Source organism: Temnothorax americanus, unplaced genomic scaffold (assembly GCF_048541705.1).
Source record: "Temnothorax americanus isolate GAGA-0224 unplaced genomic scaffold, ASM4854170v1 Scaffold9, whole genome shotgun sequence".
Lineage (NCBI taxonomy): Eukaryota > Metazoa > Arthropoda > Insecta > Hymenoptera > Formicidae > Temnothorax > Temnothorax americanus.
Window position 1 is genome coordinate 5,610,335 of NW_027509812.1, and position 26,068 is coordinate 5,636,402.

The following is a 26,068-nucleotide window of genomic DNA, read 5'->3' on the forward strand; positions in this document are numbered from 1 at the left end:
AAGAATGTTCCAAGTGCAATCTTTCAGCAAATTTCAGTTTTACAAGTCGATAAACGATGCGGTATAGCGCAATCATGAATTATTGAGCATTCATGTCTCGATTGCAATCCCTCCACACCTGTAAATTAGACACGTAACGACATCACGGATTTCATCCCATAGACGAAACTGAACGGTGCGACAAGAAGGAGGGACAAATGAGGCATAAAGGGTGGATATATAGAAGCAATCGCAACGTAAAATCATGAAAGTTCGCAAACTCGTGTGAACGGTCGCTCGAACGCCTAAAAACGAAGTGAGAGAAAGAGATAGAAAGAATGAGAGAAACGGGATGTTCTGAGATCGGCCACGAAGTGATGGAGAGAGGAATGGCATTGGAAAAGTGGGGGCGAGATGCAGAGGGCACGAGGAAGGAAGGTAGGAAGGACGCGGTTCCGGAAAAGAGAGAAGGAGGTAAAAGTTTCGCTCGTAAAGCGAAAGGAGGCAAAAAAGGAAAATTACATTAAGAAACTCGAGCGTAGTCGGGTGTGATGGTACTCGGTTTGCTGGCACGCAACATGGTGGGCTTTCCGAAGAATGGTTTGTCTCTCGTATTCTCCCGCTCTTCCTCTTCTATTCACATCTCTAAGCGAGAGGCAAATGTAAGATTAGTTCAAATTGAATCAGTGGTTTCATTGCTATTGCAAATTACTATTGATGTTTATGTATATCTATATGTATAATTGCATTTGCAAAGATATTCTATTTAATATGTTAGTTTACCGCAATATATCATTTTTATAAATAAAAACCGATCTCTTATCATTTAAAACATACGACACAAGTCGCGTATAATAGTCTTGTTGAAATCATTAACTGTACGATTATATCAAGATAAGTATCTCTTCTAAAATATGAACGCGAGGCAATGTTAATTTATGATAGAATATGTTGAATACAAAGAGAAAATTATATTTTAAAAGTTTTGTGTCTTTCATGCACAAGCAGAGTGCAACGATAAACAATAGAATTAAAGTCCCGGTGACTCGAGTTAGAGACAGGAATAGGAAAATACGACATGTCTTATCTTGCTTACGAGTTATCGTGAGACGGGAGAGTATGCAAATGATATAAGAAAGGGTCGCGAAAGGGAAGAGAGAGAGAGAGAGAGAGAGAGAGAGAGAGAGAGAGAGAGAGAGAGGACGTTTACACGCAAAATCAAGATACGGTACGTATCGGATCAACGTAATATGTCACGTAATGGTAAAGAAAAGAAAAAAATAAAAGAAAAAACGGATGCGGTATGGTATGTAATGGGCGTTGCACTGGGCGATCCAGACGCGTCTGAAATACCTGCAGGTCGCAATAATAACAGCATTGTAATGGCCAAACAAAGAGGAAGCGTCGGGAAGAAGCCTCTATAACGTTCTTGTGGAGATTCGAGCGCGAGATTAAACAAAGGAACGGGAGTTCTGTAGTAAGGGGTAAGAAGGGCAAGGATGGCGCTAGCTCACCTCTCGCGCAGTAGTTAGCTTCAAGTACAAGAGACTACACATAGGCAGTAGGAGAAAGAAGAGACCGAGAAGAAAAGGAAGGGACAGCGAGAAAGAGAGAAAGAGATGGGAGAAGGAAGGAAGGAAGGGAAAGGGAGAGAGAGAGGAAGGGAAAGAAAGAGGAAAGAAGACGAAAGATTGTCTGCATATAAAGTGGACGGGAAATGAACCGGGTTACATCGAGTCGGTAGGTAAAAGCGTGTGTCGGGGTGCCTCTCTCTGCGAAGTTTGCCCGCCTTTTTACTTGGCGTACATTTCGTTTACATAGAGTACATTGCACGCTCGTGTTCGCGCGCGCAAACGCGGATGTATCGTACGGGGAGAAGGGGGAAGGGGATGGTGGTTGCGTACGTGTATACGCGCGTATTGTATACATATATACATGTGTATATAAAATATATATACGTATATATAGAAGCGGGTGGGAGCGAATAGAAGGTCGAAGCCTGGTTAAAAGCGCGCAGGATGCTCGCAATGGCCAGCCATTTTCAACTTTTGCTATCGCGTAGCCGAGAATGGAAAATGGAGAATCTCGTCGGCGAAATATACGCCTGAACAGAGCTCATTTAGTTCGAAAGTTTCTCGAGGATCTCTGCGAATCTCTCTCTCTTTCCCTCTCTCTTTTTCTTCCCCCCCTCTCTCTCTCTTTTTTTTCTCTTTCGTTTACTGATCTCTTCTGTGTCTCGTTCGCCATCCTCGTTACTTTTATCAAGATCTTGGATAGCGGAGCGGACGACATCGAACACGTCGGTGCGTAGTCTCAACTGACAGATAAACGCCAGGATATGTTCAATACGCCTTCCCGAAACAATCCCCAAGATATCCCTGCATGATCTCGAAGGGTGTAACTTAAACGTAATTATCCCTTTGTTTCCGAGCGGGCGTTAGATGTTTTAATTTGCAAGTGAAGTGACACGCGGAAACGGACCGCCCGCCGCGGAGTTCAATTAGAGAGATTCGAGACACGGATGTTCCACATTCCTGCAGCACACGCATGCAGTGTGCAGTTTTCCCAATGGAAGTTACAAGCGGCACGTTTCGCGCGCGGTTATTCCGCAAATGGGAAACTTTTGTTCGCAGCTGTGACCGAACGTTCTTACGATCGCTTAGGTGTCGGATATATCGAACATCTTTTTTGAAATGACTTTTATATACGGCGGGTTTTCAGACGAATTGATATACGACGCAATTCTAAATTTGCGTTAAAGCATAAAAATAATTCATCGCAGACCCGAAGTAAATTGAATGTGAGCGAAGTATTCGGATAATAGTCTTCGCTAATAGAGGTTGAGATAACTAATTCGCGATCATATACATCTCCAATTGGTCCATATTGGCTATTGGCACAGCCGAATTCTGATCAGTAAAAGTCAAAAATATAATCCCGCTAATGACAGGCAAATAGAATACACGGGACTGGAATGTCGAGAGGCACCGGTTTAACGATCGTCAAAAGTCAGGGAGCCCGATCGTAAATTCTTTTATGACATTTATAGTCGGACACCTCGCGACGGAAATTCTCGCTAGACGAGAATCTGAGACGCGTGATGATCGTTAATCTGATCGGCCGCGATGAGTACGAATTGGACTTTAGCATGATTTAACTCCTGCCGGAATAGACATTTGTTTTATAATAATTTACGTTATGTAGAATCGCAACGCACTGCCTCATCAGAGAGATGCCGTTGATATAATCTCAAATCCGAGGCTCTTTGGCCCGATTCCAAATTGTAATAGAATTTTCCAGTAAATTAAATCAAATTCGCCATGATTCTCGTGGAGTTTTAATTAATGTCAAAGTTTCCTATCTTTAAGCCGACCCATCTTACCAAAACAATTTCGAAACTTTAGTAGAATTTCATATCAAGAAATATTGATAAATAACACATTCTACACGATATGACGATATCAAGTTTTGTTCTTTAAAATTATATTGCAAATTAAGTCGTATCAAAAAATCAATGTTTGTATCCATAAAATATAAGTTATATTGTTGCTAAATAACTTGTTCTACAAATTCTTCCAATCAATATTTTTAATAACGATTACATTGAACAATCGCAAATATTGAACGTTTTACACACTAGCTTCTTTCGAAATTTACTCGTATTCGGTATTTGCGAACTATTTCCGGAACGATATCGGGTTCCATCCATGTTTGATCCTGCTCGGCGAAATCTTCTCGGCGACTGAACGCGAATAGAGATGCAGTACGAAGTACGAACTGCAGCAACGACGATTCGCGGGAGATGGGACAAAGTGACCGTAAAAATTCCCATGACATTGGTAATAACGGAGGTACTCTTAGCGATGCGAATCCGTTCGTGACAAAATTGAATTGGTAAGAATCCATAAAACTTTCGCGACGCACACAATTGTGAAAATGCAATGTCCAATGGTGAAATGCATCTGCAGATTTCTGTGCGGTCTTTTTTTCTAACTTTGCCATGTAACACACAAAGTCTTAAATATTATACTCCGGAAGTTTTTTAAATTACATGTTTCTTAAATAATAATTATACAAGCTCAATTAAGATTATGATCAAAACTATATACATACTTTTTTGTGTTAAACCTAAATTTTTAAAATTAATTTATAAAGCAAGATATATGGAATTTATTAACGTTTCGTCTCTCAAAGAACATTCATATAGAAATCTCTATTACCTCATAGACCTTGGTTGAAAGTCATGACTAGAATGATACACGAACGATCGTGACAACGTGATCATCATTGAACTTTCGGTTACAGAACAATACACTCTAGCGCGGGTCTCTTTACTATGAAATTACCATGAGCCCATTCAACCATTTACCCAATCAGGTTGATGGTCGTGGATTCCGAGCCATTTTTAGATTTAACCTACCCAAATATGCAAATCACCGAGAAGCGTAGTCGAGCTACTTGGAAGATTCCTGGAGGAGAATGGACGATTCAGTTGGCTCGTACTGGAACAGGAATATAATCTTCGCCTATGGGTGGATTGTGGGAAGTCAAAATGAACGACCAAAAAGGACATGAGGAATCCGGCCGAGCATGTATGCGCATGTATGTACGTGCGTAGCGATTCTCTAATCGGCGCCAATCAATACCTATAGATATTATGAGAAGAACGAGCAAAATGAGAAATAGCGTACGAATAAATTAATATTAAAATAGGATTCTTTTTCCCCTCGCACTCACAAAGAATATATGCATACATATATTATACAACGTAACGTATTTTTACAAAAGCGTATAGCGAACTTTTATTTTTAATGTTTTATTAATGAATTTTATAATTATGTTATCAATATCGTTTTAAATAAATTATGAAAACCATCAAAAATTTTAATTTTGACAAACGGAAATACATTGTTCAAATGTTCAAATATTTCACAAGTGCATGCACCTACGTCTAAGCATTCGCGTTGCGTGATACAATATAGGTTTTTGGCTCGTGTCTCGATATTAATTTAATTTCACTTTGAGGTTCGAATCTTAACAAGCAAAATAGAGTTCACAACAAATTGTCACTTCGTAGAGATAAGCCAGAGTTTCTCGCAAATTGAGAACAATTTGCTGTAAGGATTCGTAGCGCGCCCCGAAAAAAGACCGACGTCACTTCAGAAAATACGCATTACGGTGCCTAATAATCGCGCGCCAGTTGAGAGCATGATGGCGGCACAAGGCGGGGCTCTCCGCGAATATTTCTGTCTGCGTAGGTAACTTAAGAGCAGGAGAGAAAGAGAGACCCCGCGAGAAGAGAAGAGAACCAAGTGAGAGCCCCGAGAGAAGGGAAGAGGCGAAGCGGACAGGAGGGAAACAGGAGGTCGACTGTAATCGTTCCTCGATTCAACCAGAAAGGGAATCCGACGTTCCAATTCCAGTCGTTTTCCTTCCTGCTTTAATTAAAATCAGATGTTGACGACCGGCCGCCGCGCGTCCCACCTTTTTAACAAAAACGTAAAACGTCGTATCTTAATGCGGTAGAATTGTTTTCGCTGCCACTATCGAGAGTATAACGGCGATGATTTTATTCGATATATTTCGTGTAAAGTCCGAGCACAAGTTTGCACCAAGTTCGCTGTAACGCTGCTATTTATCGTTTACTCCCTATTTCAGGATACCGATAACGTCGCATACGAATAGGTAACAACGGGCTCAAGCACCATTTCATAAACATAGAATTTACCAAAGAAAATATTAATTATATTGTCGATAAAATAGGCAAACACACGTACTCTATATTAATGAAATATTATTGAAAATTGGTTAGGTGAAATTTGATTTACAATAATTCATCTAAACGATCACGTAAGCATAAAATTTTATAATTAATACAATTCCTTAAAGATAGTGCCAATTAGTCATATTGATGCTACATGTATATAATGGCCAATTAGCAAAAGAGAAGTTAAGCGATAAATTGGAAAGTTTGACAGGAAATCAAGATTCACAAATATTAATATAGCTGCTTTGATAGTGAATAAAGTAAAAAAAATAGAAAAAAGTATATTTTTTTGTATTCCTCATAATAACTTGTTTTTTGGAGGATTTTCCGCTTTGATACCGGTTTGATTTCCAGCCACAGTTGCATCACACATAATTTATTATTTTATGTGTGTGTGTGAGGTATTTAAAATATTTTATTAATATTTTAAGAAATTTTTATCATTACAACCGTAAGTCCCGCTCATGTTTCATCCACGTGTAATATTTCTTTCGTCTGTGTATAATACTTTTCTACTTCTACTTTTATCCCATTGCTGCTGATGTTTCAAAACCCTTCTTGTAGATGCGTTATTGCTAACGTCAGTTGGCTTCAAGGAAGTCTCAGTTTTCGAGTTTACACCCGATAATATTTATCAACGCCATTAATAGACGACTATTTTTGGTTTACATCATAAATTATCGTTATGTTTCACCGCAAGGGGAAACTTTGAGAGAAGTAGTAATGCATGTGAACAATGACGTGCATTAACTGGATTCAAACATTTGTAACGTGATATCGCAAGATAATCGCAACCATGTTTTACGTCATGCATTACTATTTGTATCGTGCAAAGGGTCAGCCATAGAGCGAGAGAGAGAGCGAGCGAGTGAGGGAAAAAGAGAAAGAGAAATAGGGAGAGAGGTGGAGGGATTCACAGAAAGCCGGCAGAAATAAAGATGAGGGTATAGGTGTCGGGGGATGGACCATTCGCCGTGACTATCCTATGAAGCCGCGTACGCAGTCCAGGGTATAACAGATGCTCTCCTCTCTCCCCTTTCCACTTTCCGAGTACGGGGAAGTTTTATTGGAATAAAGGTTATAAGTGGAAGAGCGTGTGAAGAGGAGCGTGTATAGGTATTCCTTTAGTTAATTGCGGCGTAGGGAAAAATAACGCGGGGGCGGCAAAAACAGACGAACAAATAAGTTCAGATATTAAAGATCAGTATATGAAATTTACTAAAGCAGAAGCAAGAAAAAATCTACCGTGACGTTCGACCATTTTTAAGCGACGATTACTGAATGAGATTGTTATTTAAAGAATTCAAATATATAGTCTTTCGTCATTCTTTTTTAAATTTTATTCCCGTTATTTATATCGATGCATCTATAATAACTTACGTCTTATGTGTGACAGTTATGAAAAGCTGTGTAGCGAAGTACAAAAATAAAATAAATTATGTAATCTTAATGTGAAATGCTGTATTTCGCAGCAGCTATCATGCACGGTCATGTATCGTGCAATAAGTGATTACGCGTCAATCACGAGCCACGTAGTTACATTAAGTAGAGTTAAGTGGAGGTTGCTCGTTATAGAAAAAAAAAGGAAAATCCGTGAACAAATGTTCGAGCGTTTGCATTAACTTTATCTCGGCGTATTCGTGATTCATGCGAGCTGTAAATAACGAGCCCGCTCCGAGAGCGTCTCTCTCTCTTTCGGGCTCTGGTATGTGCGTATCTAAGTTTGCAAGCGAACGACGACGCTAGATCGTCTTTCGCTCGATTCTCGAATATCCCATCCTAACTCCCTGCCGATATTTTCTCCTCCTCTCTTTCCCTTCCTTCCCGCATCGCCCCGTCACGCTTTTCCTTTGCCACCCTGCCTGTAACCCCCCCCCCCCCTATGAATCCAATGCGATATCAACGGATTACCTTACCGGAGGTAATAAGGAAGATAGCAATACATATATATATATATATATATATATATATATATATATATACTATTAAATCGATACGTCCCGCAGACGAGCATCATCCTATTCTGCAATCCCTTTGAGGCGTTGCACGTGCTCGTATAAGCGCGATGCGATGCAGCGCGGTGAGGTGCAATACGGCACGGGAGGCGGAATACCCGCGCGTAATTTGAAAAATACTCTGCCCTGGCCCACGCATGCGCGATCTAGGAGAACCGGATACGTATCCGAGGCGCGTCACGCAGAAATAAGATATTATAATCCCGCGGACGATCGTAAATATCGTTGCGGTGACGCGGGAATTACACAAAGTTGTAAAGTCGTAGGACATGTTACACGGAGCTGGCCGCACTCGCGACTCGTTTGGCACGCCGACTGACGGGATATTTCCTTTATTTTTAATATTCTTTTTTTTCTTTACCCGTCCGACATTCGTGCTTGCGCGTAAATACGTCGCCCGGTCAAATCCGGCGCGATCACGTCGGCACTAATTAAAGCGCATTGCTCGTAGATCATAAGGCATCTCGTGTATGTATGCCTATGTATATCTCATTTGATGTTGTTAACGCTTTGAAATGCACATAACTCGATAAGAAATATTTCAAAACTGTAAGAACGAAGAGACTAATATTTTATATTATTTAAAAGATATTTTCGATGATGCTTGTATTTATGGAAGCAAGTAAATTGTGGTATGTATGTTCATCTGTATATTCATCTGAAGAAAATTATGATAGTGATTGAATATTAGCACAACTTGGTTTGGCAAAGTATATAGTTGGTAACTATAATTATGAAATATCTTGGAAGAAATAATGTAATAATTGTTAAGAAATCTATAATGCTCATAACTATAAAGAAACAAAGAAAAAGGAAGAGAAAGATGACAGAAATTAGAAAACGTATAAAGATTAAAAAATTATAATTCTATTTTCGGATTATGTAACCATTTGAGTTTCGAATATCGTTTTACTATACTATACTGTGTTTGAGTCATCCTCGTTTTTTATACTCGGTCTGTTATAGAAACATCCTATTCATGGAGACATTTATCTTCAATCACTTGAATGCAACAGTGTTTGTCCAATTTTAGTTCAGTATTACTTGGTTGCAAGGATTGTCATGTATGTCGAATATGTATACGTTGTGCTTGCAGGCATTTCTTGTTTGCGTCAATCGATACACTCGTATAGGTATACCTATATGTATGTATTTGCGTGATGATAGTAGTTATTCAATATTTTCTTTCTTTCTCTACTTCCTTTTGGCTTAGCGAATTAATGCATATCACTGATCGCATTTCAATAATATAATACGCGCAACGTTATAAAAATATTCATTCAACGTAGGTCACTAACGTCGCGTATCTATTCCTGGATAATCTGGAGTACCGCTGAATTATCAGCGCCACGCGTTTCCACCAGCAAATGCTTTTCATGCTTTCACCGGACGTGTGGATGTCGCGACACGAAGGGACAATTATAATGCGCCCCGGTCATCTCTATTCCGCGTATAGCGTACCCTCGATACCTTCTCGCCTTTTTTGCTTTTATACTCCGCTGTGAAATGAAACTGCGATGCACGCACACTGCCCGCTCGTCCCTTCCTATCTTTCTCTTTGGCTCGCCCTTCGCCTCTTTTCTCGCTTGTTCACCTCACTCACGCTTCTCCCTCTTTCGGGAACCGCTCCTCTCCTCCCTCCCGCCCTGAACCGAAGCTGAATGCTCTCGCCGTTCCAACCCCTCTTTGCCTCCCTCCTTCTCTTTTCCGGCGGTTTTTCTTCCTCTCCCTTGCCCCAAGCGCTCGAACCCCGTCCCCACCTCGCCTCCTCCTACCAGCTCTTTCTCATCTGCTACACTGCCATCCCTTCCCCACCTTCTGTTCTCTTACCAACCGGGCCGCACGAGAATACATATTTTACAGGCATTCATGATGGCCGCCGCACATCTGTGCGAACCTGCCTGCTGGGCTGCCTCTAGCTTGCCTCGGGCAGGCTCGCCCCCTTCGAACCAGAGCGATACCGGATCTGCCCAGGCTAACCCTGCGTTGTCTCTCTTACTCTCTTCGGTTACAGTCCCACACCATTTAGATGCGTCGTAGGAATAATTAAATTGGCCAATTTTTATATATTTTATGATTCGATAAAGATAAATATTATATGAAAATAAATATACAGCACGTGTCGAATATTCTCTCTTCTTCGTAGAAGCTTAATAAAAATTAAGAATAATGAAATTATAGTGCAGTGAAATATCGAGGCATAATTCAAAAGAGTGAGTGCGAGAAAAGTGATGAGATGTTGGGTGATATAAAGCGAAAATATCCAAGTGGAATTTTGCAAGTAGATTTATAAAATCAATAAGAGTGATCATAAAATCAAAGCAAAATTTAACAATGCAACAATCTAAAGAAACATAAAACAAATTGTAAATACGTTTGTTATTGCCACCAATAAATAAATATATTAATTATCATGTATCAATAAATACTTAATAGTAATTTCTTGCAATTACATAGTTAAGAATTATATCATATAAATCTGCACACATACATGTTCTCATATCACACGCGCGTACGAACACACGCACGCACGCACGCACGCACATATATACACCAAGCGGTAGAATATAAACTTTGTGACACTAGGATACGTTTAGAATTACCAGCCGACTTCGCCGTTGCCGCGTGGAAAAGAGGACAGATCTATATCCGCGCGAAACGCGACCGAAATTACAGCCGTAATTGCGTAATAATCCCTCTCGCTGTGCGGCCGTACCACGGCTGGAAGAAAAGCTACACGGATAATAAGCAAACGCGAGTGTGCTTTGTGGGTTAACTGCTCCTTTGCACTGAACGGTTTTTCGGTCGATTTGCTTACGAATGCGCGCACCGAGATGGTCATTATTATAATCATCAAACCTGCGTTGATATATGTATCCCATTATCTATTATTATCGTGTGCGGTCCTTACTCCATTACGCTCGGACGGTCGGGTATTTTCGAGCTGCTTCTCGCTCGCTCTCCAGTTTTGCGACGGTTTACCGATGCGATGCGTGCGAAGTTATTGCCACCGATTTTAGTGTACCTATACGTACGCTTATGACTACATCGGTTCCCGAAGGCGCAAACCTGGCAGGCTTATACGTTAAAACCTCAAGGGGAGATCGAGTTTTCTGTCGGTGGCCTCGCTCTCGTTTCTTTTTTCGCGGAATCCAGACGCGATTAAGTACGGATTTTCATGGTGATATACCCTACAGCCGTGCTTCTTTATGTGGTATCGCTTAACTAGACACCACGGGAATTCCTTTGCATATATTAGGATTTCAGTCGCGAGATATACAGTGGCGTAGAATCAAGAAAATGTATATGAACTTAATGAGATGGAGAAATTAAGAGAGACGATTATACTGGCCGGTTCACACATTCTAGTGGATCTTTAATACCACTTTAAAATCACGTTTGGAACATTTTATCGAAGGTAACACTTTAATAAAATTTAATAAGATTGGATCGATAAAAATATATTAATTCACAAATCAGTTATTAAATTGCATAAAAAAGCTGTATGTATATATTATTATACATATATTTATATACGTAAATTATAAATATATGAATTGTAAATTATACATGTCTCACACACACATACACACACGCGCGTACGCGTGGGCGTTTTTAATAATTTTAAAACACACCGAAACAAATTATTTAAAAAATTTATTTCGATTATATCTAATTTCGGAAAAAATTAATAAAAAACAGACGTCTTTTTATACTCTTGAATTTTCCTAAATAAAATTTGCCATTAGCTAATTTACATTTAAGTACTTTGTTACTGACATTAAAATAATTCTAAAAAGATTGTACAGAATCGAATGAGCTATATTTATAGAGAAAATCCTCTCTGAAAAAAAAAAAAAATATATATATATATATATATATATATATATATTGATCAATTTTCTTTTATAAGATATCGTAAAGGAATGTAACAGGTTCTGAGAGAGGCACGATTGAATATATTGATAGTATAGGATGCCTAGGGAGAGGCAAACGGCAATCTAATCAGTAAAATCGATGTCGTTGGCCTCTGTTCATTATTCTCTCTCATAGTATTATTTTTCGATCTTAAAAATGATTTGAAAATCACAAAAGAGCGTTTTCTCGAAAAGGAGATAAATGCGAAACGAGAACAAGACAACTCTATAAAGGAGCTTACTATACTAGACTGTATATATTGAAGCACAAGGATATAGCGAACAAGAGATTAACCGACTAATACGACTGAAACGCTTAGGCCAAATTCCTCGTCACAAACGTCGCTTACTACCGGTTTAACGTGTGTACACGTGTACACACGCGTGTGCGATGTCGAAGGAAATCTATAAACGAATGTTTTGGATTGTGCTGTACAGATGGCAGCACCTAACAAGGTATTTCGTGAAGGTCAATATTCGAAGCTATATCGAATTCATCTGGATTTTCATAGAACAGAAAGCTTAATCAACATAGAATAGTCGCTTGGAAAATTTTCTATATTCTTTATTGACTCTTACATTCTCTAATTAAATTTATCACGAAGCTTCTTTGCTCTCGTCATGTGAATCGTCAGCTATAAAGAGTATAAAGTATTGAAGTTAAAGGTGTATTCCATTTTTTTTTAAAGAACCTGTCCTCTCTCATTTTTTTTAATTTTATATTTTTAACTGTTTTTACACACGCACACACACACACACACAATCTTGTATTACCTCATATTAAATGTTACGTAATATGTCTTAATTATGCAAATCTATCGCAACGCCAGTTCGCACGTAAAAATCTGACTCACTGTTCTTTAAACGTTCGCAGATTCATCTTGGCGTATGCGACCCGTTTCTCCCGATTTACGAGCCAACTACTCGTCGAATTAATAATTTTCGCTACCGCGGGGGTTTTTGTAGCAAACTCACGAGGTCGTAACCTTACCTGCACACTAGACAAAGAGTAAACTGAAAAGGTGTCCGAAGGCGCAAATGAGAAACGGAGAAAGAAGGAAAGTGAGACGAAATCACACACAGGGGCAGCTTGCAATACTCGTACCCTCTCTCTTTCACGTAACAGAGCGTCGCCCAATAAAAACGTCACGAATTCAGGGGCGAAGAGTTTCTGGGTGAACACCGTCTGGTGGCGCCAGGTTACACCACCTTCTCGATCCACGGGGAGTTGCGTAAAGCTCACTGACTCGCTCACGCTGTCACACGCAGAGTCAGCGAGTGGTGGGGAAGCTATGGAGCGAGATGACATCGCGCGCACACAGAGACGCGGCGAAATCAAATCGACGCCAGCGCGCTTCGGAGGAAGGGCGAAAAAGCGGCAGGACTAAGCATCAGGAGAAAAACAGAGAGGACATTATAAGAAGACAGTTAAAGAGAGAAAGAAATAAACGGAGCCAAAGCGAGGGAGAGAGAATCGAAAGAGAGAAAGAGAGAGAAATAGAGTCCGTAGGGTGGATGAAGAAAACGTAAACGATAGACGGAGTGAGAAGGTAACGGAGAAGGGTTGATCGATCCCGATAAGAACGAGAAAGATAGAGCCATCCCGAGAGAGAAGCAGAAGGTGACAGAGGAAATGAGACAATGAACATGAAAGAGAAAGAGAGAGATAAATAGGATAGGTGTGGGAGAGAAAGAGAAGTTGTTCCGGAGCAATGAGGAAGACAAAGAGCGGAAGCTCGGCAAGAGGGAGGCAGGTAGAGGCAGAAAGGGGAAGAGAAAGAGAGAGACGGAGATGGAGCGAGAGGGGTTGGTCGACCCTGCGCGTTATCAAGAGCCGCCCCTCCCGGTCGCCCCTATATCCACCCCGACTTTATATACCCCCCGTGCATCTAAAGAGTACATGCATTCGTGTGTGCGGTGGTTGAAAACCCACACAACCGCATTGACGTGGCTCGTCCCTAGACGCGGCCGGGCGCAGAGCGACGCCGCATAGCGTCGGCGTCGCGAGGTCGTCCCGGCACTAACTCTCTAACGATGGCATCGTCGGCCAACCGCCGCCAGAGGAAGCCGCTTCTTCCGTGGCTCGTAACGTCGTTCCTGGACGATCGGGACGCCCGGACGGGATCGGAGCATTCGGAGCATCCGAGGAGACCAGGGGCACGAAGAGACGAAGAGACCCGACACCCGCGCGAGTGACGTGCAACGCCGGAGCGCCGCGACGCCGACAGTCGTCCGCGGGACGCGTCACGGTCGTCTCACGGGAGACCGGGGGCGTCTAGTTCCAGCTGCATCATCCTCCAGTTGGCGTCTGACGTATGAACGGCACACGTCTCTAATCATCCCGTCTCATCTTCCTGCCTGCGCGTCAGCTTTTCTTCAGTTCTTTTTTCTTTATTCTTCCGTTCCCCGGCCGTGCGTATTCTTTCCCATTCTATTCCGTTCCTCGTTCTCTACGCCTCCCCCATTTTCGTCTCGTCTCTCGACTCTCGCCCGTTCTCGAGTTTATCTCTCTTTCTCCTCGACGATTGCGTCGAGCGCCTGTCCTTCGCATCGAGCCACGACTCAGCGAATCGGCGAACGAAACGGACGGAGCGTATCCACCGTGAACGTCACTCGTAGCATGTAGACCGAGCGGAGCTGTCATTCGTATACGTCGCGAAGACGAAATTCGGAGTGCCTTCTGTGATTCGCAATCCCGAATGCCCCCTTCGGAACTCCTCTCAGTGTGCGGTGCTCGACATATATATCGGAAAAGGATCCTACGCGTCAGATTTCACATATCGGTTGATTTCAGTTGGCGATGCTCAAATAGGAAATCTACGTGATGACGATGCCGCAAAAATTAACCCGATCGCAGATAGAGAGAGATCCAGACAGAGAGAAGGGACGGAAACGACAACGAGTAATAATATCAGGTCAGTATACTTTCGAATTTCTCGTTCCGCGGTCTGTCTAAAAATATTTCCAGGTGTATCGCGACGATCGCGCATAAATGTGTAATAACGATGCATGCTTATTGGGGTAGACGAATATTGATCGATTGTCACGCGAGCTGCCTTACATTTCGGTGAAAGATTTCCGCAATGGCCCAAACAGCAGGCAACCAGTCTGACATCTCGGCACGTTGGGCTTCCAAACTCCACGGGCTTTCGAGAATCGTGCGGGGTCACAGGAAGATGAGATCGTTTTATGACCGATTAGTCATCGTTTGCCCTTTTTTTTTTCGCGTGGGATCTTTTCAAGAATCGCGTTCAATAAATCTTCGATCTATATTTTCGTTTCCGCGGAACTCCGTGACAAAAACTTTAGGATATCCGCTCTTCCCATTCAATATCCATTAATAACTCGAGTGTTATTTATGTGTTATTATTCATAGGCGAACTCAACATGGCCATGAAAAGCAAAACGCGTATGGACTTCCACCGTACATTAAACAATCATTTCAATTGGATTGTTTATCGCAACATCACTTGCGTCTCACACAAGTCAACAACATTTAATAAACATCTTGTCTCAAACCTAATTTGAATTAGGCCTTGCCCACAATCAGGATTGTTTGCGGTGAGAGAAACGCGAATACATCTATTTACACTTTACAACCTAATTAAAAATTAACCAAAATTTTACCTGGATTAGGAATGGAAGATATTAACGACATCGAGGTCGTCTGCCACTTCATGCCAGCAATTCCAGAAGATACAATGTTAGTCTACTTTACGCGATCCCAGTCTGCCGTCGATCTTATCAGGCTCTGCATCCTTGGCCGGTGCAGTCACCGACGAGGCGTTATCCGATGAGGAATGTGAAACCCCCTGTACGTATACTGAATGTATCCTGAGTGTATTCCTGTCCGGTATACCTTCAGTATACGTAACAGGAGGCTACACCAAACAACGTTGGACTTCTTCATCGGCGCAGTTCCTCAATTATTATCAATAATCTTCGTGCTATAAAATGTAGAACTTTAAGAAGATAGAGAGAATAATAAAAATAGAAACAGAATATATAACATATTTCATTTACCTAAGACGTCGCAAATTGTATCTTGAATGTACGTGTTTACTTTAAAAACTCTCACAATCAATGTAATAAATTTTGCTACATATGTTCACATACTGACATTCGTGAATTTATTAATTGTACAAAGTGTACCAATAAAAGAATTATGCATACAATTATATAGTTATAATATTAATACATTTAGCATATATATATGTATATATATACTAACTCTTTTAAATTTTCATATTAAATTGAATCATATATCCATAATATTATTACATATAGGCGTGATATATGTACATACATATATGTAAATCTTTCTCTTAGAACAAAAAAATTTCAATTATCTTTCAACAATAAATATTGTCTTTTGTTAGTCGAGCTTATACGGTAATAGTTGATACTGCTAATAATTTAATTAATTTGCAATATAGCATTTATTTTATACATCACGTGTAAAAGTTAAACTTTCTTCTGTACAACAAGAATTGTATTATTATTTTTATACCCTATCCTCTGTCAAATAATATTACATATTTAATAAAATTGAAATAATTATGCATTACAGATCATATTTGATAAAAACAACACGTAATATTTCGAATAAAGCACAGTAATGAATATTTACTGATATTCTTTTTAAATACCTCATCTATAAATTAAATACATGCAGGTATATTGCAGGTACACGATACTTAATATAACGTTAGAAATCAGAATCACATAATAAATAAACATATATGTATACATTATGAAAATTAATGTATCTTTGGAAAAATCACAGCCACAATATGTATGCCTTCTATAAATGCTGAAATAAAAAATGAGATATGCGTGTGAGAGTTACGCATATATGATATATAACAAATTTAAAAAATTAGCAATTCCAAAGAAATATTAATTTTCCAAATGCTTAAAACGCTTATTTGTTAATTAAACGTATCTCTGTATTCCAAAACTATTTTAACCTAAATTAAATAATATTTTTAAACTTACGCCTTTTATACCATTAATAATATTATACTGTAAAAAATATATTTTGAATCGATTTTTTATTACACACAATATTAATTAAAACTAACCTTTCAACAGTAGACTTACCTCTCAATATTAATTAAAACTGAAAGAATCAATGTTTTATATCTTACAATTACATATAAAAAAATAAAAACCACGAAAACACATCGAAATATTCTATTAATCTATGAATAAGAGGATTTCCAAGAAACTTTAAAACACATGCAATTCCGTGGTATTTGTTTTAAATTGAAAAGTATTTTTTGTCTGATTTATAGCTATTCTACTTCTCTTAAATAATAGATAAATAAAAAAAAATATTGAAAACTTTTAATGGATTTTGTTTACATTTATAATAAATGTAACTCTGTTTTTGTTTTAAATACTACTGTAATACTAAATCAAATAATTTACATACAAAGAAATATATTATTTATTTGCTTGGACCGTGCAGAAATTAAAAGACGTAAAATTAACTTTGTCATGGAGCACAAGGTCTAATAAAATTTCTCCGAAATAAATATGAAATATATCATTCCATTCAAATTTAAGATGACATTTTTAGAATGACCCTTTCTTCGAATTTTATTGTATATGAGAGCAAGTTTGACAAACTTTCCCTTTCTTAGAGCGATCATAAAAAAGGGTTAAAGTGGAAAGGAATTCAGAACGGTTTATGCCGTCGGTTGAAGCGTTTGCAATTGGTAAAGGGTTAGAGAAAGCGACGAACGTGATGAAAATAGAAAGAATTAGAAAGCTAGGAGAGGGTTGTCTAACTAGCGGTGGAGCCAGAATTTCACCTTTTCAGAAAAACAAGCCAAAACTCACTCAGTTCCCATCAGTTGACCAACGAGTTTAAACAGTCATAAGGATTTCCGAAGCTTTTCAAGGTGCTGTTAGCAAAGCTTCACAGTAGTAGGTAAGTGAATTATTTTGTTGCATTTATTTAAACTTATAAAGTGATTTTTGTATGTCCTTTTGTTGATAGTAAAGTCCCTAAAGTTAAAAGTCATAGAATTAACCTTCACCTTTTTATTGCAAAGCATTTTTTTAAATTTATCTTTTTTTAGGCAATAATGTAATTAAATTAATGGTAATAGAGGAGAATATAGAAAGAGTATATACGTAAATGTCTTAAAAAATAATACTCTTCAATAAAATACATTCTGATAAAATATGTTTCATATAAAATTATTCGTTTAATAAAGCTTAATATATATTTTTTGCATATTAAAATTGTTGAAATTAAAAAAAGTTAATTTGATCTGCTTTGTGTTAAAAAATATCTATCTAACAAATATTTATAAAATAGCAACTAAATATGTTAATTTAAACACATTAAATATATTTTACGAAGTATATAATTCTTAATATTCCGGTAATTCCTAGTCCTTTAAGCTAATACAAATAATTTTCTATTAAAATACACACAACAGAAATAACATCTAAAATTTTCTATTTACAACACAATTATTTTAAAACACTTATTAGTTCTTACATCAAAATGATTAACATTATTATCGGGCAATCTCTTGGTTTCAAGAAATGCTATCGCAAACATGAAATAGCCTTCGAGTGCAATATTCCATAAAATAACGAAATAAAAATTACTGCTCACATTTAAGTAATCCTCGCGAGATAAAATTGCGCAAAGTCTCGGCGAAAAATGCGAAATATGTAAATGGACCAGAAAAATAACTCCAACTCCTTTTTTGTACGAACGAGGTATCGTGCCGTCATCCGCGAACGCTTTTCCATCATCGCGGACATCTATAGCGATATCTAGAACATCGAACTCGCGAAATAAATTTCACGTGGCCTCACGGCAAGGAACGCCAAGGGTCGCATAGCCGGAGGATGACTCTGAACATGTCCGACAAACATGAGGAATAATAAAAAATAAACCAAACTTTACTCGTGGCGGAGAAACTGGCGGGGCGAGATAGACGGAATTCGCGGGGCGCGGGGAAGGAAGAAACGGGAGGTAAAGACGGGAATACAGAATTCAGAATGAGACGGACGAGGACGGGGAAAAATACGTCAGTTTAGAGCGAGAAAAGCTGTGAGGAGGAAGGAGAGACGCGCCGTCGGGGATGTCGGATACAGAAGAGCGTTGAAGGAAGGAGACGGAACGAGAGACACGGCGACGGACGGAGTAAGACGGAAATGGAGGAGCTCTCGCTCTCTCTTCCTCCTCTCGCGGCCAATGAGTCGCCGTCGTTTTGATGGCCCAACCCTCGGAGCAACATGGCCGCCAAGTGCAAAAGGGAGCTTAAGTAAGGGTTAGGTTAGGCTAGACTCGTCCTTTCTGGACCCGTCGCTTTTGTGAGAGAACTGCGCGCCAGTGGAGTGGGGTAGGGTGGGGTGGGGTGGGGTGGGACGTTGTCAGCCATCATGGGATAGGAAATGCAACGCTCCGTATCTCCATGGTTCTGGCAACTTTTGAAATAATGGAAACGTAATCCGCGACTTCTGCGTCTAAATAGTTGAGATGGTCGTCGCTATTCGCCGGTATTCGCAACGAGTATCATCTTAATTGCATATCGCGCTCGGACGGAGGTTTTCCAATATCAAGTGCACACGTGAATTGAAATAATTCCACCGAGAGAAGTTATCGTATTAGGAGATATATCCTTGCATTATATTTTATTGCAAATTACAAAAATGTAAATCGCCACCATAAAATTCAGCGTGCAATTTTCCCCCACGATTCTGCTGCGAGTGAGAAACGGGATTAGTTTATCGCGGATTTTGTTTTGAAGAAAACAGAGCGGTTTGCGAGCTCGGGACAGGTTGAATCGTGCATGAGGGAAAAAAAGCAAACCGGTTGCTGCCTTCACCGGTTGGGTCCGCTAATTTGACATTTTTTACATCGCTCGAATGATCATACATTGAATGGTCAATAATTGGCTTCTAATCCGTAAGTTTCTGTGTGTACTGGTATTAACGCAGCCTATGATATCGTGTATATATATATATATAATTACGCGGAATTTTGCGAAAATGCAAGATAAGGTATAATATGTTAAGAATCAATCGATTGCATATTTATCGTCTACTTTTATTAAAAGACAATTAAGTATACACACACGTTATCGCTTATTTACTTTCAAAGAGATATGTATGCAAATATTCTCTATCAATAGATACGTCGTGAAATAATTTAAAGTAATATCTAAATTTATAAATAATTATAGCAATAGCATTTAGATTATCAAATATATCATATTATTTTGAGTGTTTTTGATATTATTTTTATGGATTTCAACGTTTTTATAAGAACAGAATTTTAAAAGCATTTATAAATATCCTAGCATACGTTAACGTATTAATTAAATGGCTGCTCGAGATTAAGTCAATGTTTGATCCATCCAGACAAAGTTTTATGGTATTTAATGCATTTTATTATAGCATAATATCACATTTAGATTATCAAATATATCACATTATTTTGAGTGTTTTTGATATTATTTTTATGGATTTCAACGTTTTTATAAGAACAGAATTTTAAAAGCATTAGACCACAGATTTATTAATATTAACGATGATTATAATATTAACGAATTCAAATTGCCTCTAAAAATATATAAAAATCCAATTACGCACGATTATGAAACATTTAATACCATAAAAATTTATGGTTTTAAATATTTTTTTTCTCCATATCTAACGATTTTAATGACATTTTCGTAAAATCAAACATTTAGCTTCAAGAATGGCCGTTTCAATACTTTTTCTTTAACATGCGACAAAATACTTATCTAAGAAACGCCGCATATTTCAGACTATTCCATGACATCTAAAGTTTATCAAAATCGCAGGTGAGCACTGGCTTGTGCATGTTTCCTCGTTAGATCGTAAAATCGAAAACACTTGTCAGTTATATAAACAAGATGCGTGGCGACATGCACACCGTGCGGGTATTAACGCGTATTAAAATGCCTTAAAATATCGCGACTCGCGTCATAGAATTACAAAAGTTCAGAGTGGAGAAGCGCGAAGGCTATGACTTAACGACGTCAATTAATTCGATATAAAATGAAGGCGCAATTATCTCACCCGTCTTACGATATTAAACCTGGAATTCATAGCGAATGCCGGTTGCGCTTAATTAATTTCTGCCCGTCTTACGGTTGACTTACGGCGAGTACGTGTACGTCATTAATCCTCGCAAATAACGCATATATATGTTTGGGCGTACGTGTATCAAAACTTGAAATCGTTCGCTAAGTTTCCGCGAAACCTTTATATTAGGTACATCAGTGATTGCATATAATATATAATATTTTGACACAAGTGCCTTTTGTAAGCAGATAACAAACTTTGTATAGCTATATGACGATATATAAAATATTAGATTTATAACAGAGATTTGAGCTTATCAGACTGGAAATGCAATTGGCGTAGTTCGATCAAATCACTTTGAGGATTGCATTCTTTGGAGATTGAGCAGAATCGTCTTAATATCGGAGTGCAGCCCGCGAATTCGCGTTACAAGCTCTCGTCCATTAATGTATGTATGATCCTATCGATGTACGCGCCAGACCGTCGCGATGGGAATTTCTTTTTCGTCTGAAAAGCAGAAGGCGAGGAAGACACGCAGAGCGCGAAAGAGAGAGGAGATAAGAAGAGTGTCGGCTCGTTTTCGAATACGAATGGCCATCGACGGTATCGGTTACTATAAATTGCGGAGAAAATCGTACCTATCCGCCGTAAAGGGTGAAGTAAAATAACGAATTAACGGCGCAGGGTGTGTCGCGGTGTGCAAAGTGCCGCGTTCATGGCGTGTGCGTTTCCGAAACTCCGTCGCGGCCGCCACCACCGACGAGATCTGGCCGCCTGAACGTGAACGTGAATTTATAATAGCGTTGTACTTTGCAAACTACCTTTTAGGGAAGTTATAATTTACATCTCTCACGACTAATAAGAACGATGCCGAAGGGATGACGGAGGGTGAACACGCAAAAGAGGGTGGGATTTGCGAAAACCCGTAACGTAAAGAAAGGAAATGTTGCTTACGACATTTTTGCGTTGCCTTTAAATTAAAGCAAAACATGTAGAGAATAATATAGAAGATAAAACTAATGAAATAATTTAAAGTTTTATAATTTCAAAGAAAATGATATACGATCGGGTTACATTAATCAAAAAAGTTTACAAACGTGTAGTTAATTTTTGAACTTACTAACAAAATAATTCAATATCCTTTTATGCAACATATTTGAAATTGTTAATATATTATAGTATTTTAATATTTTCAGTCATGGAGATATTAAATACGGATATTAAAAAACAAAAATGTATTATATTGACTATATAAAAACAATTAACTACTTGGGCAATTAGTCGTGCCGATACATTTTATTTGAGTAATTCAAATTGAAATAACATAACATTTTAGACATAATTTTGAGATCTTTCCCATCTGCGTAAAAATTGAGTTCGTCTCCTTTTTCATTATACAATTTATAATAGGTTCAAGATTTATTGATGTTAATTAAGTATAATTCTAAGTACCATAATGGTTTACGATATTCGGGTTTGACGCGCATCGCTTGAAGATAAAATTTGTTAGCCGTTCTCTTTAAACCGATAAAAATGAGTATATAATAATGAGACTCGTAATATTATTTTCTATCGATTACGTGCCCTGACGCGATGAACAACGAGAACTCCTTAAAGGCAATGCATAATTGCAACGTCTATATTTTACGTTTTCCTATGGTTACGGTCAGCGTAAAGTACAGCTAAGAGGATACTTGCAATTAAAGCTATAATAAAACACGTGCGGTTTCGCTTGAGCGGTTCTTCAGCATCATCGTTTTAGAAAGTCGGCAGTGCCGAGAAAATTGCTGGGATACTTGGCCGTTGCGCTACAGCTTAGTCTCTTGCGGATGCAATCCATTTCTTTGATACATTGTCATTTTTATCTCGACGTAATCGTCCCTGTGTATCTTTTACAGCACTGCGCCAGTTGCACTATTTTATATGCATGCCAGTTTAAATTACTCGGCTATAAAAACTGCTTTTTTCAAATTCAAATTACGTTCATGCGAAATAAGATGAGCGTAATAACGCCGCTTTAACGGCCGCTACCACGAATTATGATGAATTTCTCGCAACCTATTTCTTTGCCGTACCGTTATTTTTCTAATCACGTTACCGGAAAATCCGCGCAATTACGTACAATCATTTCATTCACATTGTGTATCCGCAATGTTCTAAAACTTACCGGTATTCAGGTGACTTTGACGACTTAGCATGTCCAGTAATCTGTAATTAGAAACAAGACACAAATAATAATCAATTAAAGGTTCTTGTCTTCTGGTAATCATACGTATAGAGTCAAATAATAATATGTACACCTGCTTAAAGTATAATCTGTACACCTGCCTTGTAGCATGTGTATTTTTTAACTACACTGATGATTCTATATGAAGTATCTCATTTTGGAGCACGCACAGGGGGTAAAGAAATAGCCTGCAGGGCTGGTGAAAGCAGTTTCCACGGATCACTGATGTGACGTTTGACTTTTCGCTAAAAAAGGGTTAGGAGAAAGTTCCTTATTTACTGCGCTGTAAAAACGCCAACGAAAGGGTTCTTTTTTTCGGGACCAGGGCTTTCTATCGGATCTTTTACCATCGCCGTCGGCATACCGCGATTTCTCCGGCAGTGCACGATATGCTCTTCTTGCGAGTAATTGAATTTGGACTTTCACGATGCAAAAGACGTAACGAAAATTATTTCATCGAATATTGTGATATAGTTAAGTGAAGAACAGAGATGTGCATTATAATATAAAATATCTTTGTGAAAAAACTTCTCCAATGTTATACGCATGTATACCGAGGATTCATCGTTGTTCGGCTCGATGATAAAATCACTAATTGGTCGTTGCCGTTGCATGCGCCGCTGGTAAATACTGGAGTGGCATCGGGGACGACATGCGTGCAGTGTATAATAGAAGGTTCAATTAAGGGATTGTGTGTCAATGGGAGACAATTGCGTGAAGACTGAAGACATTTAAGTGTGATCATCAGTATATCACTTTATCGCCATTATATACATCTCGGTTCGTATTTGCGTGCACCTTACGGGCGGAACCCTCCATCGCGGTTTTGCCATCACGTAACCCTCTCGCGTGAACGATTTATATGTTCGGCGAATGTATCCACGGTAACCTCGTTGAATTTCGCGATTCACGCGTACAACACAAACAACACTCTCGGCCGGTCGTTAGTATGCAAGTAAATATACCTCGCTCGATTAAATGCAAATTGTTTTGCTCAAATGTAAATCTCGGGGATATTATCGGAAAGCCGATACTGAATTTGTTATATTATTCGAAAACGTTGCAAATTTCTTTTCTCTCTGTTTCTCTTTTAAAATATTAAAATCGCTAATTCCAATATTCCACAAATGCGAAATTAATTCGCACACTAATTTGTAATCGTACTAAACATGCGATTGATTATACGATTCAGATAAGCATTTACTAAAGATTTTCTCGTCTTTTTTATTTTCTTTTTTTCATTTATTTTTCCCAATAGGATGCCAGGATTGATGATTACGAATTGATATGACTCGTGTGTATATTAATAGTTTACTAATAAAGTGCTGCCATTAGTATGGTTGTAAACGTCGATATCAGCGACGTTATTGTAACTTTACGGGACGTTAACCTACAATGCGCAATGTTTCTTTTTTCATATTTCTCTATAAAATCTTTCGTCAAGCATCATAATAATCATTCCTCTTTTTATAAATCTTTTTTATGCGTGATAATTGAATTGCCTATCCATATAAAACGCATTTAAGCTATATTGATGGAGAGCAAACTTCCTTTCTAGCTTCATAAACATCACAGAGATAAGAATATCGGAATACAAAAAAAGTGTTTTATTATCGAAACCCACGTCATCCGCAATAAAATGCTTTAAACGCTAGTTAAATGTGTGATCGCTGAGAATATTAATCGTGTCAATTATCTTCCATTTAACGACTCCATTTAATCGCTTACAATATAATGTTTGAAATTATGCAATAAGCATTTTGTCTTATATAGGCAGTAGGTATTTCGCAATTTGTATTCGTAACTTTTTATCTTAATTTTAATGATTGATGTTTGACAAATTTAGATTTCTCTTTCAATAAATTAAAGTAAGGGAAACAGCTTCTGCGAGTTACAACAAAAAAAAACTGAAAAAAGCACTTTTCTCACGAACTAACCTTTAAGAAGGAATAGGTTAACAGACAGAAATTATAATTTTAAATTAATTTAAGTAAAATATATATTGCAAAATGTATCGGTACGTAAAAATTATGTACGTTGCGTGAACATATTTTTCATGCAAATATCAGTAAATAGATTATTCTGTTACTCATAAAATCACTTTGGTATGAACACAATTCTTTTCAAAACTCATTTTTTCAAAAAAATTTTTATATTTGAGTTTAATCTTCCCGAGCAGCAACATAGCTTTTAGAGGATATCAACTGTTTAATTATTCATAAGCATATAAATCTTATTAATCATTCTATCATTAATCTTGTTCAAAACGCGTAAAAATATCATTAAAATTTGTAGCCATTCCATTGAGTTTCTGTCAGATAATAAAATACGTTGAATAAAATACGTTAAATATTAGCGAGTCGTGAGATAAGAAGACATGAGATACGTATCTCTATATAAAACATAATACATGGCGAATGTAATAGCAGCGTGTAACTTCAACAATAGAGAACAGTAAATGACAATTTCCTAGACCTAGATAACCTACGACATAGGAGGGGGTGGGGAAAGAGTCCGCTGCGGATTTATCACCGCGTCTCGCGCATTGTTTACGTCTCAGACGGCGATATAAATCCTCATTCTAAAGCGCCACAAACTGTCTGCACCTAACAGTTCGCTCATCCCTTTATATCGCACACTTCTGTTCACTATGGACATATATCCGTGTTCTTTACAAGATCATGCATCTGAATAAAAAAGAGATGCCGTGTGTCTTTAAATAAAGATCCGTCCGTTACACCTGTTGCGATACAAATTATTACACGGTTTTTTTTAAGCGCTCAGTCAGTAGAAAATCGACGTTTATAAATGAATAACGGCATGATAAAGCCTTCGTAGATCGCTACTTTAATGATTGTGGATTTAAAATTTGAAAATTTTGTCACAAACACTGAGTTGTTACTAATTAGAAACACTCTAATAAGTTAATAAAACAAAAACTTTCCTTTTATATTTGAAATTCATTATAGACAGATATTGTGTTTCCTGTGAAACAATATAGATCTAGAAAATTTAGCTTATTATTATGTGTAAATAATATTTAAAAAACTTCACTTGATACACACTGTTTATGAAAAAT

At 38.2% G+C, this 26,068-nt stretch overlaps 1 protein-coding gene and 1 long non-coding RNA gene across 5 annotated transcripts in view; one reads left to right on the forward strand and one right to left on the reverse strand.

Moving 5' to 3' along the window:
• The window catches only part of LOC143908202 (uncharacterized), a 371,145-nt gene that overhangs the window by 222,596 nt on the left and 122,481 nt on the right, over positions 1-26,068 (reverse strand). For all 3 annotated transcript variants that reach the window (XM_077425648.1, XM_077425649.1, XM_077425647.1), the window contains exon 3: positions 22,930-22,970. In XM_077425648.1, coding sequence (XP_077281774.1) covers positions 22,930-22,970 — 41 coding nt within the window. The remainder of the gene's footprint in view (positions 1-22,929; positions 22,971-26,068) is intronic.
• Positions 12,438-16,102, forward strand: LOC143908213 (uncharacterized). 2 transcript variants are annotated; one of them, XR_013260078.1, is made up of 4 exons: positions 12,438-13,991; positions 14,473-14,593; positions 15,055-15,239; positions 15,315-16,102. It is a non-coding gene; the product is annotated as an uncharacterized LOC143908213 (long non-coding RNA). The 2 variants fall into 2 exon arrangements; XR_013260077.1 differs by having other exon boundaries at positions 12,438-14,593.